Here is a 14,886-nt window from a genome sequence, read left to right on the forward strand (position 1 = left end):
CGAACCATACAGAAGTACAACAGGTAGAGTGGAGAAAAGTACCAGACTGCAGAATATAATGTTATAGCATTACACTTATAGAAAAAGTGCAAGGGCCACAATGACGTAGGTATGAAGATCGGGACTACACCCTAGCTTATGGAAGAGTGGTTCAGAAGTGATAACAGCAGGGAAGAAGCTGTTCCTGGAACTAGTGGTAGGTGCTTTCAAGCATTTGCATCTTCTGTCCGATGGGAGAGAGGAGAAGAGGGAATGGTCCTTGATTATATTGGCTGCTTTCCTGAGGCAGCGTGAAGTGTAGACGGAGTCAATGGTGGTGGGGAAGTTGGTCTGTGTGATGGACTGAGCAATGCTCTATGTTCCAGAAGGACATGCTCCCAATGCTGGCAAAGGGGATTTGCGCGGATGGGAGAAACAAGGTCAGCATGGACGTGATGGGCTGAAGGGCCCGTTATTGTGCTGTATGACTCTATGAGTGTGACTTGAACAGACAGCATTATGCGCCGGGGCAGGACAGCATAACTCCACAACATCCCGTTGTGAATGCTGCCGTCAGGCTGAGCAACTGCATCTGCCCCCAGATTCCATCCATTCCCATCCCATAGTTTCCACCAGTTTTATAACCGGCAGTTGTCCAAGAAAAGCTGGAATACTAAAACTATCTGGAAACAAAGATACTTTAAAAAAAATACGGTGGCTCCAAGCCAGGGAGTGCATTGATATTGACCAATTACTGTTTGTTTAATGGTTGTGTAATGGCACAGATAGGGTGGACAGTCAGAACCTTCTTCCCATGGTGGTAATATCAAATACTTGAGGGCATAGCTTTAAGCTGAGAGGGACAACATTTAAAGAAGATGTGTGGGGCATGTCTATTTATACAGAGTGTAGATTAACCCTTATTATTGTAAAAAGAAATGAACTGCTCCGGGATGAGGAGCTTACACTAGATAAGGTTGAACGTGTCTGCCGGGTTGCAGAGTACACTGACACCCATACCAAAGCCCTGGGACCGGGACCACACTCTGCCTACGATGTGCATGCCTTCTATAGGTTCCCGCAACAAACATTAACCCCACGACAACCGCCTACAGGGAGGGTAACTGATCCTCTGGTCCATACTGTGGTAACTGCGGTGGCTCACACCTGAAATTTCGTGAGCAATGCCTCGCTTATGGCAAAACTTGTCACTATTGTAAAAAGAAAGATCACTTTATCTGGTGCTGCCGTACCCGTGCCAACAGGGCCCAGCCACAACAATCTCTCTATGCGCTTGAGCCTTCACTTTCCCATGACCGACACTGAACAGCGCTACGCTCAAATGGAAAAGGAGCTACTCACAGAAACTTTTGCCTGCAAGAAATTCAAGGACTTTATCTTTGGCAACCCGATCATGGTCAAAACAGACCACCAGCCCCTGGTCAGTATCCTCAGTAAACCGATCCACACGGCACCAGTGCGTCTGTAGGGGGCGCTCCTCTGTGTGCAGCCATGTCAGCAGCGCGTCAGTTTTTTCAACTTTTTTTTATTTTTTAGTATGTTTTAAAGTATGTGCTTAATGTTCCTTTGTGTGTTTTGTGTGGGGGGTGGTGTGGGGGGGTGAGGGGGAAACCGCTTCGATCGCCTCCTCCATGGAGAGGCGACTTTTTCCAGGTCGCCTCCCCCGTGGCCTAACATCAAGGATCGGCGCGGCCTTTCCCGGAGACGCGCCCGGGGCTTCAGCGGCGGGCGCAGCGTGGACTCTCGATGTGGAGCGGGTGAGCCCTCGCTGGGGCTCGCCGGAGGGGAGCGCTTCGTTTCGCTGGCCCGGGGCAGCTGGCAGCCTGAAGTCGCGGCCTGAAGTCGCGGTCTGCAGAGCTCCAGCTGGTGCGGCGTCTACAGCCCGGGATCCCTCGTGGGGGACCCGGGGGAAGAAGAAGCCATCACTGCCGGCCCGCGGCCAACTTCTACCGCGGGGCCGGCATGGACTTACCATCACCCCTGGAGGGGAGCTTCGACCGCCGGCCCTGCAGTCTACGGTGCTTCTGGCTGCGGCGGAGACTTTAAATCTCGACCGCTGGCCTGCGGCCTACACCAACTTAAAGCCGCGGTCTCCGGTGAGGAAGAGCCGATCCTGGACTGACTCTGGACTCTGGTCCTGTCCACGGGGGGGGGGGGGGAAATGGAGGAGGACTGGCCAAATTCTGTGCCTTCCACCACAGTGATGAATGCTGTGGTGGATGTTTGTGTTACAGTTTTATTGTGGTTGTGTGTTCTTTATTATTGTATCGCTGCTGACAACCCAAATTCCACCGACCCTGGTTGTGTGGCAAATAAATTCTATCTTATCTTATCTTATCTTATCTTTACTATGCATGATGTTGGAACTACAGAGATATGACATTAGACTACAAACATGGTAAGGGCATGCACTTAGCTGACACCCTCTCATGGGCACCTCGCCCAACTTGTGAAAAACACCTGTCTGATGACGAGCACGAGGGGTACATGGTTATGATGGTCACCTGCCTCCCATCTGCCGGTTTAGACATCCTCGTATCACAAACAGCTGCAGATGAAACGCTACAATCGCTGGCCACTGTCATCCGCCGCGACTGGCCAGACAATCAGCACCACCTGCCACAAGCTGTCCGCCCATTTTATCCTGTCCACGATGAACTGGTCATTCAAGACAGCGTCATAATGAAAGGACATAAGGCAGTCATCCCGACGTCTCTTCAAAGCAAGTTCTTCGACATTGTCCATGGGGGCCATCCCACTGCAGAAATAACCCTCCAACATGCAAAAGGTATGCTGTTCTGGCCTGACTTGGCTGACTACATTCTCGATAAAGTTGCTGCCTGCCCGATCTGCAATAGCCTGACCCCGCACCAACAGAAGCAACCGCTTCTCCAGCACCCCACACCAGACTTACCCTGGTCTACAGTGGCGGCCGACATCATTGAGTGGCACGGCAAACAGTACCTGGTTCTAGTCGATTCCTACTCAGGATGGTTCGAAATCGACCTGCTCAGTAGCCCGACCTCAGCCATGGTCATTCATAAATTAACTCGTCACTTCTCTGTCCACGGAGCCCCCCTAAAGTTACTCTCAGACTATGGAACTCAATTCTCCAGCCAGTTCTTCAGGAATTTCGCGAAAAACTGGGACTTTCACCACATCACCAGCAGCCCCGAGTACCCGCAGTCCAAAGGCCTGGCTGAGCGCGTGGTAAATAGTGCGAAAGAACCAATGGAACGCTCACACAGGGGCGGCTCTGATGTCTATCTCGACCTACTCCACCTACGGAACATCGTCCGCGACCCTCTCCTGGGATCAACAGCCGAACGGCTCATGTCACGGCGAACCCGCTCCACCCTACCTATGGTCAAGCAACTACTAGAACCACAAGTTCGTGCACCGTCAGTGATCCAATCAAGTTCAAGTGAGTTTATTGTCATGTGTCCCAGTATAGGACAATGAAATTCTTGCTTTGCTTCAGCACAACAGAACATAGTAGGCATTTACTACAGAACAGATAAGTGTGTCCATATACCATGATATAAATATATACACACATGAATAAATAAACTGATAAAGTGCAAATAACAGAAAGTGGTTATTAATAATCAGAGTTTTGTCCGAGCCAGGTTTAATAGCCTGATGGCTGTGGGGAAGTAGCTATTCCTGAACCTGGTTGTTGCAGTCTTCAGGCTCCTGTACCTTCTACCTGAAGGTAGCAGGGAGATGAGTGTGTGGCCAGGATGGTGTGGGTCTTTGATGATACTGCCAGCCTTCTTGAGGCAGCGACTGCGATAAATCCCCTCGATGGAAGGAAGGTCAGAGCCGATGATGGACTGGGCAGTGTTTACTACTTTTTGTAGTCTTTTCCTCTCCAGGGCGCTCAAATTGCCGAACCAAGCTATGATGCAACCGGTCAGCATGCTCTCTACTGTGCACCTGTAGAAGTTAGAGAGAGTCTTCCTTGACAAGCCGACTCTCCGTAATCTTCTCAGGAAGTAGAGGCGCTGATGAGCTTTCTTGATAATTGCATTAGTGTTCTCGGACCAGGAAAGATCTTCAGAGATGTGCACGCCCAGGAATTTGAAGCTCTTGACCCTTTCAACCATCGACCCGTTGATATAAATGGGGCTGTGGGTCCCCCTCCTACTCCTTCCAAAGTCCACAATCAGTTCCTTGGTTTTGCTGGTGTTGGGGGCCAGGTTATTGCGCTGGCACCATATGGACAGTTGCTCGATCTCTCTTCTATACTCTGACTGATCCCCATCAGTGATGCGCCCCACAACAGTGGTGTCGTCAGCGAACTTGATGATGGAGTTCGTACTGTGATTGGCTACACAGTCATGGGTATAGAGTGAGTACAGCAGGGGGCTGAGCATGCAGCCTTGAGGTGCTCCCGTGCTGATTGTTATCGAGGCTGACACATTTCCACCAATACGAACAGACTGTGGTCTGTGAATGAGGAAGTCGAGGATCCAATTGCAGAGGGATGTTCGGCGAGTTTGGTAACCAGCTTGGAGGGGATGATTGTGTTAAATGCCGAGCTGTATTCGATGAATAACAGCCTGACATATGAGTTTTTGTTGTCCAGGTGGTCCAGCGCGGAGTGGAGGGCCAGCGAGATCGCATCCACCGTTGATCTGTTGTGGCGGTAATCGAACTGCAGTGGGTCCAGGTTTTTGTCGAGGTAGGAGTTGATTTGCTCCATGATCAACCTCTCAAAGCACTTCATCACCACCGGCGTTAGTGCCACTGGTCGATAGTCATTGAGGCACGTCACCTTACTCTTCTTGGGCACCGGTATAATTGATGCCCTTTTAAAGCAGGTGGGGACCTCAGACCTCAGAGGTGAGAGGTTGAAAATGTCCGTAAAAACTCCAGCCAGTTGGTCCGCACAGGTTTTTAGAACACGACCGCGTATACCATCAGGTCCAGGTGCTTTTCGGGGGTTCACCCCTCTGAAGGATTTCCTGACGTCCCAGCTCCAACGCCGCCGCGACATACAAAGAAAATACTATGATAAAACCAGTTCTCCGCTTCAACTACTTAACAAGGGACAGGTTGTCCACTTGCGGTCACTCCGAGGTTACGACCGCCTCGGGGTCATTCTGGGGTCAACCGCAGAGCCACGCTCGTACTTGGTCAGTATTGACAACGGCATCTATCGGCAAACCCGCCAACACCTCCTCCCGGTTAATAAACTGGCACCTCCACGTCCTTACCCGGACCAGCCTGCCGGTCTTCCCTCAAGCTCAGCGAATGCTGCTCCAGCGATTCCTCTGCCGGTGCCAGCGCCATCCCTGCCTTCCTCGGTGCCCCCATCTCCACCGGTGTCTTCTCCTCTGCGTTCACCCGATAAGGGGCTTGATCCCTCAGAGAAGGATGAGGCGTACGAGGGGTATTACCGTACACGTGCAGGTCGTGTCTGCAAGCCAAACCCGCTGATTGGAATATTTACCGGCTACACTTGAACTGTGCATGACCCGTTTTGTTTTATGTGCGCACATATGCAGTAAAATAATAAATGCTGCACTTTATACTGAGTTGGATGCTCAGCCATGATCATATTGAATGGCGGTGCAGGCTCGAAGGGCCGAATGGCCTACTCCTGCACCTATTTTCTATGTTTCTATGTTTATACTGGTGTTTTACAATATGCCCCACTAACCACGCTATATGTGCTTTGTTTCTTTAAGAGGAAGGATGTAGATTAACCCTTATTAATTCATGCCATTTATAATCTCCACTACACATATGTGCATGCCACCCTTTACATGGTAATACGGGTACTACACAGCTTTACACTAGCAAGGTCAGCTAACTCGCTCCCTCTCTCTCTCTCTCACAAGCCAGCGGAGCTAGATGCTAATAGCTGGCTGTTTGAATGTTCCTGTTTGCCTATGGAATAGAAATTGATCTTCACCATGTGCGTGTTGCTGTGGATCATTCATAAACACAGAGGATGGTGGGTGCCTAGAATACGCTGCTGAGCGTGGTGGTGGAGGCAGATACAATAAAGGTATTTTGGAGGCTTTTAGATAGGCACATGGATATGCAGGGAATGGAGGGATATAAGATCATATACAGGCAGAGAAGATGAATTTAATTTGGCAGCATGGTCGGCATGGACATTGTGGGCTGAAGGGCCTGTTCCTGCGCCGTACTGTTCTATGTTCTGTGCTAAATGTAGACATTTCCGCAATGAGTAATTCTAGATTTAAAAACCTCTCTACACAGCCTACAGCGAAGAGTTTAGAGGGAGTCACTGAAACTTTCTGTTTGCACTTCCAGGTCCAAATTCCAACAGAAGAATTTGTAAAAGTATTTGTTATTGTAGGTTTTGGAACAGCCTCAAACCGGTGAGTGAATTATTCTACTCCAAAGGTACTGGCCTATTGCACATTAATCAGTAAAGCCAGCAGTAAGGGAATGTGCATTGGGTCCAAGGGTGGCAGAGTACAACTAATATACTCTTCGGTAAAGCACGCCTTCCCTAACACTCTTACACTCTTGGAACTAACCGATAGTTTAGTTTATTTTAGAGATACAGTGCAGAAACAGGCCCTTCGGCCCAACGAGTCCGCGCCGACCAGCAATCACCTGCACACTAGCACTATCTTACACACGAGGGACATTTTTACCATTTTTACCACAGCAAATTAACCAACAAACCTGTACGTCGTTGGAGTGTGGGAGGAAACCGGAGCACCCGGAGAAAACCTACACGGTCACAGGGAAAAGGTACAAACTCCATGCAGACAGCATTCGTGGTTAGGATTGAACCCGGGTCTCTGGCGCTGTGAGGCAGCGGCCCTATTGCTTTGGGACGGACAGGTTGGGAAGGACACCCACCGCTCCATAATGTCACGTGCCAATTCATGCCAAGGACTGATAATGTTAAATCACTCGATTAGCAAAGCTACTTTCAAAGAAAAACAAGTTCAAAAGAACAAAACACAGAAAGTGCTGAAGGAACTCAGCAGGACAGGCAGTATTTGGAGAGGGAAATGGGCAGATAATGTTTTGGGTCGGGACCCTTCTTCAGACTGATTGTAGTAAAGGGTTGAAAGTTGGAAAAGGGAGGTGGGGCAAAGCCTGGCAAGCCATGGGAGGACAAAGCTGGAGAGAGGAGTGAAGGAGGAGGGAAATGTACAGCTGGAGTGAGGGATACCAGTGGAAGGGTACTGGCACATTGGGCTGGGAATGATCGTGGGAGAAATGGGTCCACATGGGTTGGAAAGGAGGGGGAAGGGAGTGTGTTACCTAGATTTGGAGAATTCAATGTCCACACCGTTGGGCTGTAATCTACCCACACGGAAAATGAGATGCTGCTCCTCCACTTTGCATGTGGCCTCACACTGACAATGGAGGAGGCCTAGGACAGATAGTCGGTATGGGAATGGGAAGGGGAAATAAAATGGTTAGCAACCAGAAAATCCAGTAGGCCTTGGCGGACCGAGTGCAATTGTTTGGCAAAACAGTCACCAAGTCTACACTTGGTCTCGCCGATGAACAGGAGGCCACATCGGGTACACCGGGTCAGTTTCTTCCCAGCTGCTATCAAGCCACTGAACCATCCTATCACCAACTAGAAAGCAGCCCTGAGCTACCATCTACCTTATTGGAGACCCTCAGACTCACTCCAACTAGATCAGGTGCACGTGAACTTAGAAGGACTGCTGGGATCCCTGGATGGAGTCGAGGGGGGAGGTATAGAGTTGTAGGATCATAGAGTGTAGAATAAAGCTCCTTGGCCCAATGTCCACATCGACCAACATGTCCCATCTACACTAGTCCCACCTGCCTGCGTTTGGCCCATATCCCTCTAAATCTGTCCTATCCATGTACTTGTCCAATTATTTCTCAAACGTTGTGATAGCACCTGCCTATTAAATCTTTCCCCCCTCACCTTAAACCTATGTCCTCTGGTTTTTGATTACCCTACTCTGGGCGAAAGACTCTGTGCATCTACCTGATCTATTCCGAGAGACAAGTGTTACATCTCCTGTGCCCCCACTGCAAACTGACAACATTGCCCTTCACAGAACAGATGGACTTGAATGCAGATGGACACTAAGTGCTGGAGTAACTCAGTGGGTCAGGCAGCATCTCTGGAGAAAAAGTGAATGCTGGGTCCTACCTGGCAAGAGTCTCCCATGTAGTGTGTGGGACAGGAGCACACTTCGACGTTGGTGGCAGGGGTTGCAGATTCAGAACCATTGGCCTCGTCCAGCTGAACGGAGCCCAGTGACAGGCGCTGGGTCTGGGAGAAGTACAACGCTCTGATCTGCAAATCTTCCACGTTGCTCAACAACAGCATGAAATTCTCCCTGGACACCGGAGTATTGATGATCGCATGCCTGAAGTTATCCTGTTGGTACAGGAGACAATGCTAAATTCACCAGCAAGGACATGGAGTATTGTGTTCAGTTTTGGTCAACCTGTAGTCATTCAATTGGAAACAGTACAGAGAAGATTTGGAGTCATAGAGTAATAGAGGGTGGAGACAGGCCCTTCTGTCTAACTTGCCCACGTTGACCAACATGCCCCATCTACACTAGTCCCATCTGCCCGTGCTTGGGCCATATCCCTCTAAACCTGTCCTATTCATGTGCCTGTCCAAATGTCTCTTTTACCTGCCTCAAGTACCTCCTCTGACATTTTGTTCCATATACCCACCACCTTTTGTGTGAGAAAGTTTCCCCTCAAGTTCCTATTAAATCTTTCCCCCCTCACAAACCTCCTCTTGTCCTCAGTTCCCTTACTCTGGGCAAAATACTGCATTTACGAGGATGTTAAGGGACTTGAGGGGCTGAGCAATATGGAGATTTGGGCAGGCCAGGGGCGATCTTATAGAGTTAATAGGGGCAATGTTTTTACGCAGGGGGTGGTGGGTGTATGGAATGAGCTGCCAGAGGAGGTCGGTGAGACAAGTACTATAACAGCATTTAAAAGTTTTTAAAGTTTAGAGGGATGTGGGCCAAATGCGGGGAGGGGGACTTGCATAGATGGGGCATCTTAGTCGGCAAGGCCCTGTTTCCACGATGTATGGATCTATGACTCGATGACACCAACTCCTATGCAATAAACACCAACAAGCTGTTAGCCTTCTTACTATTTACTGGAGATCCTGCTATCTTTTGGTGGTTTGTGCACCACAACACCTAGATCTCCACCAGCTCAACAGCGTAAAGAGTAATCAATTGTCCACACTTACCTCCAACAGTTGAACCTTTCCATGATAAACTCGATCCGGAGCCGGGCTCCTCGGATCAAAGTACTCGATGGTCATTTGTTCTCCCTTGCAAAAAAAAATCTCCAGTTAGAGATATGGGGGTATAGGGATATGGAACAGTACAGCACAAGAACAGGCCCTTCAGCCCACTAGGTCAATGCCAAACATGATGCCAAGACAATCACTTAACAGCCTCACCTAATCTATATCGCTCCATTCCCTGTATATCCATGTACCTATGCAAAATTATTTTAAAAAGCCACTAAAATCTGCCTCCACCACCACCCACCGTAGCGCATTCCAGGCACTCACCCCCCTCTGTGTATAAAATTTGCCTCACACATCTCCTTTAACCTTTGCCCCTCACCTTAATGCCATGCCCTCCAGTATTTTATATTTCCATTCTGGGAAAAGGATTCTGACTGTCTCTGACTCTCAGAATCTTATTTACTTCTAATCAGGTCTCCCCGTAAACTCTGGCACTGAAGAGAAAACAATTCAAGTCTGTTAAATCTCTCCTGTCATTATTACCCTCTAATCCGGACATCATTCTGGTAAACCTCCTCTGCACCCACTCCAAAGCCTCCACATCCTTCCTGTAATTGGGCCGACCAGAACAGAAGGTTTTCCTCAAGATTCCAGCGTCTGCAGTTTCTTGTGTCTCTGTAATGTGTTGACCCCACAGCCAAACATTGTGGCAAGAAACTTTGATATTCCTACTATGCACGGTTCAATAATCAGTGCTTGTTACTAATTCCGTCACCAACATTCTTTTTCATTCAAAGAGCGGTACTTACCCTCAATTGAACGTCTGATCTCTTTTCAAGCAAAGTCATCCCTTCACTTGGCAAGCCAAAAGATTTTATTTGGTAGGAGAGAAAGCCACCATATGATGAGAGCTGTAATGCAAAAGTCAGAGACGTTTTAGTTTAGCTTAGTTTAGAGACAAACAAGTGCAGGCCCTTGGACCCAACATGGTCCCAAATGCTGCCTGAGCCGCCGAGTTACTCCAGCACTTTGTGACTTCCCTTGTAAAGTAGCAATGTTACAAAATTTTGAGATTTTAAAAATCAAGTCTGTAATTTATCCCATCAGATAAAGCATAAAAAGAAGTTTAATTTGACACCTAATTCACTTTCATATCTCAAGTATTTAAAATGTTATGGCCATTTTCATACTCGGAAATTAGCATCTTGTTCCCTATTGATTTTCTATGGACATAACAAAAAAGCTGTGATCGTGAACAGTCAAAAGCCCATAACTTTCTTAAAAATTAAGAGAACTGAATGAAATTTTCAGTTATCATAGATTGAAGCATTCTGAAACAAATATAAAATAATCTTACTTGGATGACCTGAAATTAAAGCATATAATTAGTTAGTTACCTAATTGTAGCTAATTTCAGACTTCAATTACTAGATCTAAACATCTATCCATTTCTTAATAAATGATTAACATTTTTAAATAGCCTAAATGTCCAAATAATATTCACAAATAATTCACAATAAAACATGATTTTTAAATCTCATTTACATTAATTTATAGACCAAATGGAAGGAATTTAGTGTTTAATTGCTGTAAATAAATGCCCATTTAAATCAGCTTTCCAGTGGGTCCCTGTGGAACGCGCTGGTTTGGAACGTTCACATTGCGGTAGATTTGTGCCCCAAATGCCCAGAAAAATACTGCGGGATATAATGGGCCCAAAATGAGCTACTCGCAATATTAAACTTTGTATAAAGGGATCTTAAGAAGCCCTTTTTAATATAAAAATATACAACCTACCTTCAGTTGCCTGCTTTATGAGACCCTGCGGTTGCTGGCGGTCGCGGGTTTAGAGATTGATTTTTAAACTATTATAACTATTATACGAGGCCTTTAAAACTAATAATAGCTTTTGCGACGGGGACTTCCAGCGATTTTTCGTTAATAATTAACTAGGCTGAACATCTTCGATTTGAACAGCCTAGAGAAAATCGCGTTTTAAACCCGCCCCCTCTAAACGGCGCCAAAATCGCGCACACCCGCAGCGGCAGATTTTCAACGACGCTTCAGGTAGGCTTTGCAACATACCTATGTAAAGCAGCATCTGTGGTTCCTTGCATCTAGACATTTCTCACCTTGTCTCCCAGGTAGGATTCCGGAGCAGCCCAGTGCAGGTCATGGATAATGTCAGGCAGTTCCTGGACATCAGCCACCACGGTGTCACTCCGCCGGTTAAACACAACTGGAATCTTTTGTTTATTCGCCGTACGTAAAATCCACTTCCTCATTTGCATGTGCTACATGAAAGTATAAAAGTGAAATCATAACATTGTCTAACTGGTGCGAGAGTCTACAGCAAGCGGGCATAGTTAAGGCCAAACACTTGGTCCACCAAGGCCAGGTTGATAACCACTTTCACTCTCCTTCCCATTCCAATATTGACCTTCCCTCCACCCCAAACCTCCCCCCTCCGTGACCACACTCCCTCCACTAAAGGTCCATTAACCGGTTCCACAGTTCACAATGATGTATCTCTTTTGGGCTCACCTGTCTCTAGACAACAGTCAGCCTATCAGGGAACCTCCTTGCCTGAAATTATTTCTTGCCCGCCCCGATTTGTCCTGTTTTTTCTTCACTTCCTGTTTTTCTTCCCCCACTCTCCCCTCTACAATCAGTCCGAAGAAGGGTCCCAACCCAAATCATCGCCGATCTGTGTTCTCGATAGGTGAAGCCTGAGTTACTCCAGCACTTTATCTCTATCTAAGATTCACCTTTCTGTCGTGGGCCTCCTCTATAGCCAGAGTGAGGCAACACATATACTGCAGGAACAGCACCTTTATTCCGCTTGCGTAGCTCACAGCCCAATGGTATAAACATTGAAGATAGAATTCACCAATTTTACATTGAATTAACAGTGAATTCTCTAATTTTAGATAAATCCCCGCTTCCTTATCATCTACTCAACTTTCTCTCCACACTTTTCCTTCCAATCCCCCTCCCCCGTCATAACGTTTGGCTTGGCCCATCATGTTCGGTAAAGACATGGTGGGCTGAGGGGCCTATTTCTGTGCTATACTCTTCTATGTTTAGTTTAGAGGTACAGCATGGAAACAAGCCTTCGGCCCACTGAGTCTACGCCGACCATCAATCATCCATTCACACAAGTTCAATGTTACCCCACTTTCGCATCCACTCCTTACACTCTAGGGATAATTTCACAGAGACCAACTAACCTACAAACCCTGTACATCTTTGGGATGTGGGAGGAAACCGGAGCACCCGGAGGAAACCCATGCAGTCGCAGGGAGAACGTGCAAACTCCACATGGACAGCACTCGATGTCAGGCAGCTGCTCTACCTCCTGTGACAATGTGTAGTCCTGTTCTAGGTTATGTGATCACACCTCCAGGAATAGGTACAACTGAAGTTGGCAATCTAATGCATCTTCAGCCTTACCAGTGACAACCTTTAAATGGACAATTGCTATGTTGGCTGTTTACAGTGTTGCCTTCAGACCTACACTATGGCACCTGGAGGAAAGTATCTTTGAGAACCAGAGGACATAGGTTTAAGGTGAAGGAAAAAAGATTTAGTAGGAATCTGAGGGATAACTTTTTCACACAAAGTGTGGTAAGTGTATGGAACGAGCTGCTGGAGGAGGTAGTTGGGGCAGGTATCATTGCAATGTTTAAGAAACATTTAGACAGGTACATGGATAGGATAGGTTTAGAGGGATATGGCCAAACACAGGTAGGTGGGATTAGTGTCAATGGGACATGTTAGTTAGTGTGGGCAAGTTGGGCCGAAGGGTCTGTTGCCATGCTGTACGACTCTATGACTCTGTGAAAGGTGACAAACCAAGGCTAGGGTCACATCACTTACCTGGGTCCTGGATTTATGTGAGCTTCGACACTGACTGGTCACTCCAAAGCAGAAACAACTGGTGCAGCCCTTGGCGTTGGCTGGCTCCAGATGAAATGAGCCGGGTCGACATTTATCACACCGGGCACCCACCACGTTCTCCTACAATGGTCAAAGACAACGATTCAAGTGGGTAACCCTCCTCCTCCCCTCTTCCAGAAAATCTAAAGCGTACACATCAAATAATGACGAAGCGGAGCGCAGCAAGGAGATTGAGAGCCTCGTAACCTGGTGCCAAGGCAATAACTACTTCCTCAATGTCAGCTAGACAAAGGAGATTGTGATCGACTTCAGGAAGCGAAGCGGAACACATACCGGGCCCGGTATGCATTGACGGCGCCAAAGTAGAGATGGTGGAAATCTTCACGTTTTGAGGAGTAAATATCACCACCACCAAATTGCCCTGGACTAGCCAATGGAAGCAATAGCTAAGAAAGCACACCAATGCCTCTACCTCCTTAGAAAGCTTGGGAAGTTTGGTATTTTATCAAGATGCATCGCAGCGTGGTTTGGGAACAGTTCCATCCAAGACCGTAAGAAATTACAGAGAATTGTGGACGCAGCCCAGATCATCATGCCAACCGACCTCCCTTCCACTGACACCATCTACACTTCAAACTGCCTCAGCAAGGCCACCAGCATAATCAAGGACCAGTCTCACCCCGGACACTCTTTCCTCTCTCTTCTCCTAAGAGGTAAAGAAATGCAAAAAAATATACTTCCACATTTATGGGACAGTTTCTTCCCAGCTATTATCAAGTAATTGAACCATCCTCCCACCAGCTAGATAATGATCCTGACCTCCTCTCAACCCCATTGGAGACCCTCGGACTATCTTTAATTGGTCTTCACTGGACTTTATCTTGCACTGAACGTTATTCCCTTTATCCTGTGTCTGTACACTGTGGCTGGATTGTAATCATGTATAGTCTTAGTGGATGGCATGCAACAAAAAAGATTTGCAATGCCGCTCGTTACACGTGACAATAATAAACTAAAGAGCACACCATCACACTCAGGAACAGCTTCTTCCCCTCCATTATTAGGTGAATCTCCTCTGCATTGTCTCCAGTCCAATCACATCCACCCTGCAGTATGGTGACCGGAACTGCAGGCTTCCAAACGGTCCTTCCATAAGCTAGGGTACTGTCCGATTCACTTCTATCCTATTGCGGCCAATGGGCTTTGTCTAAGCAACTGGTGCGCTACAATGCTGAGAACTATATTCTTCACTCTGTAGCTTCCCCTTTGCTCTATCTATTGTAAAGTCACTGTCTAAACAGATCAGGTAATACCATACATAAATATAATCAAGTCAAACTCAAATACAATAGGTAGGATAGAGTACAGAACATTGTTCTTTTAGCGTTGTAGAGCATCAGTTCCAGCACCTTGTGTTCTGCATGGAAACTATAAAAGCGGGGCGATTCCTCGTACACAGAGAGGGTTTAAAAAAAAAAAATTAGTTTATTTTATTTTATTTTTTTTAATTAGAAGTACAATAAGTTACAGTAATACACACCACATATATCTTATTACATTTGTTGTACCTCTTCATTTTTTGAGTTTTAAGAAAGATAGAAATAAAAGAAGTAAGGAAAGTGAGAAAGAGTCGTGATAGTGCAAGAAAGTGTTGGGAAAAGAAAGCCCATTAGAAAGAGAGTTAGAGAAGAAAGTTAAGAAATAGACACTGGAAAAGAAAGAAAGAAAGAGAAACAATTGCTTTATTATAAAAAACTCTGCAA

The 14,886-nt window shown here is 46.9% G+C and overlaps 1 protein-coding gene across 3 annotated transcripts in view; it reads right to left on the reverse strand.

The window, feature by feature from the left end:
- lama3 (laminin subunit alpha 3) overlaps window positions 1-14,886 on the reverse strand; it is a 197,336-nt gene that overhangs the window by 68,231 nt on the left and 114,219 nt on the right. For all 3 annotated transcript variants that reach the window (XM_033019527.1, XM_033019528.1, XM_033019526.1), the window contains exons 37-41: window positions 13,103-13,243; window positions 11,356-11,517; window positions 10,033-10,134; window positions 9,218-9,301; window positions 8,141-8,371 (exon numbers count right to left, since the gene is read on the reverse strand). In XM_033019527.1, the coding sequence (XP_032875418.1) occupies window positions 8,141-8,371; window positions 9,218-9,301; window positions 10,033-10,134; window positions 11,356-11,517; window positions 13,103-13,243 (720 nt within the window). The remainder of the gene's footprint in view (window positions 1-8,140; window positions 8,372-9,217; window positions 9,302-10,032; window positions 10,135-11,355; window positions 11,518-13,102; window positions 13,244-14,886) is intronic.

This window comes from Amblyraja radiata, chromosome 4 (assembly GCF_010909765.2).
Source record: "Amblyraja radiata isolate CabotCenter1 chromosome 4, sAmbRad1.1.pri, whole genome shotgun sequence".
Lineage (NCBI taxonomy): Eukaryota > Metazoa > Chordata > Chondrichthyes > Rajiformes > Rajidae > Amblyraja > Amblyraja radiata.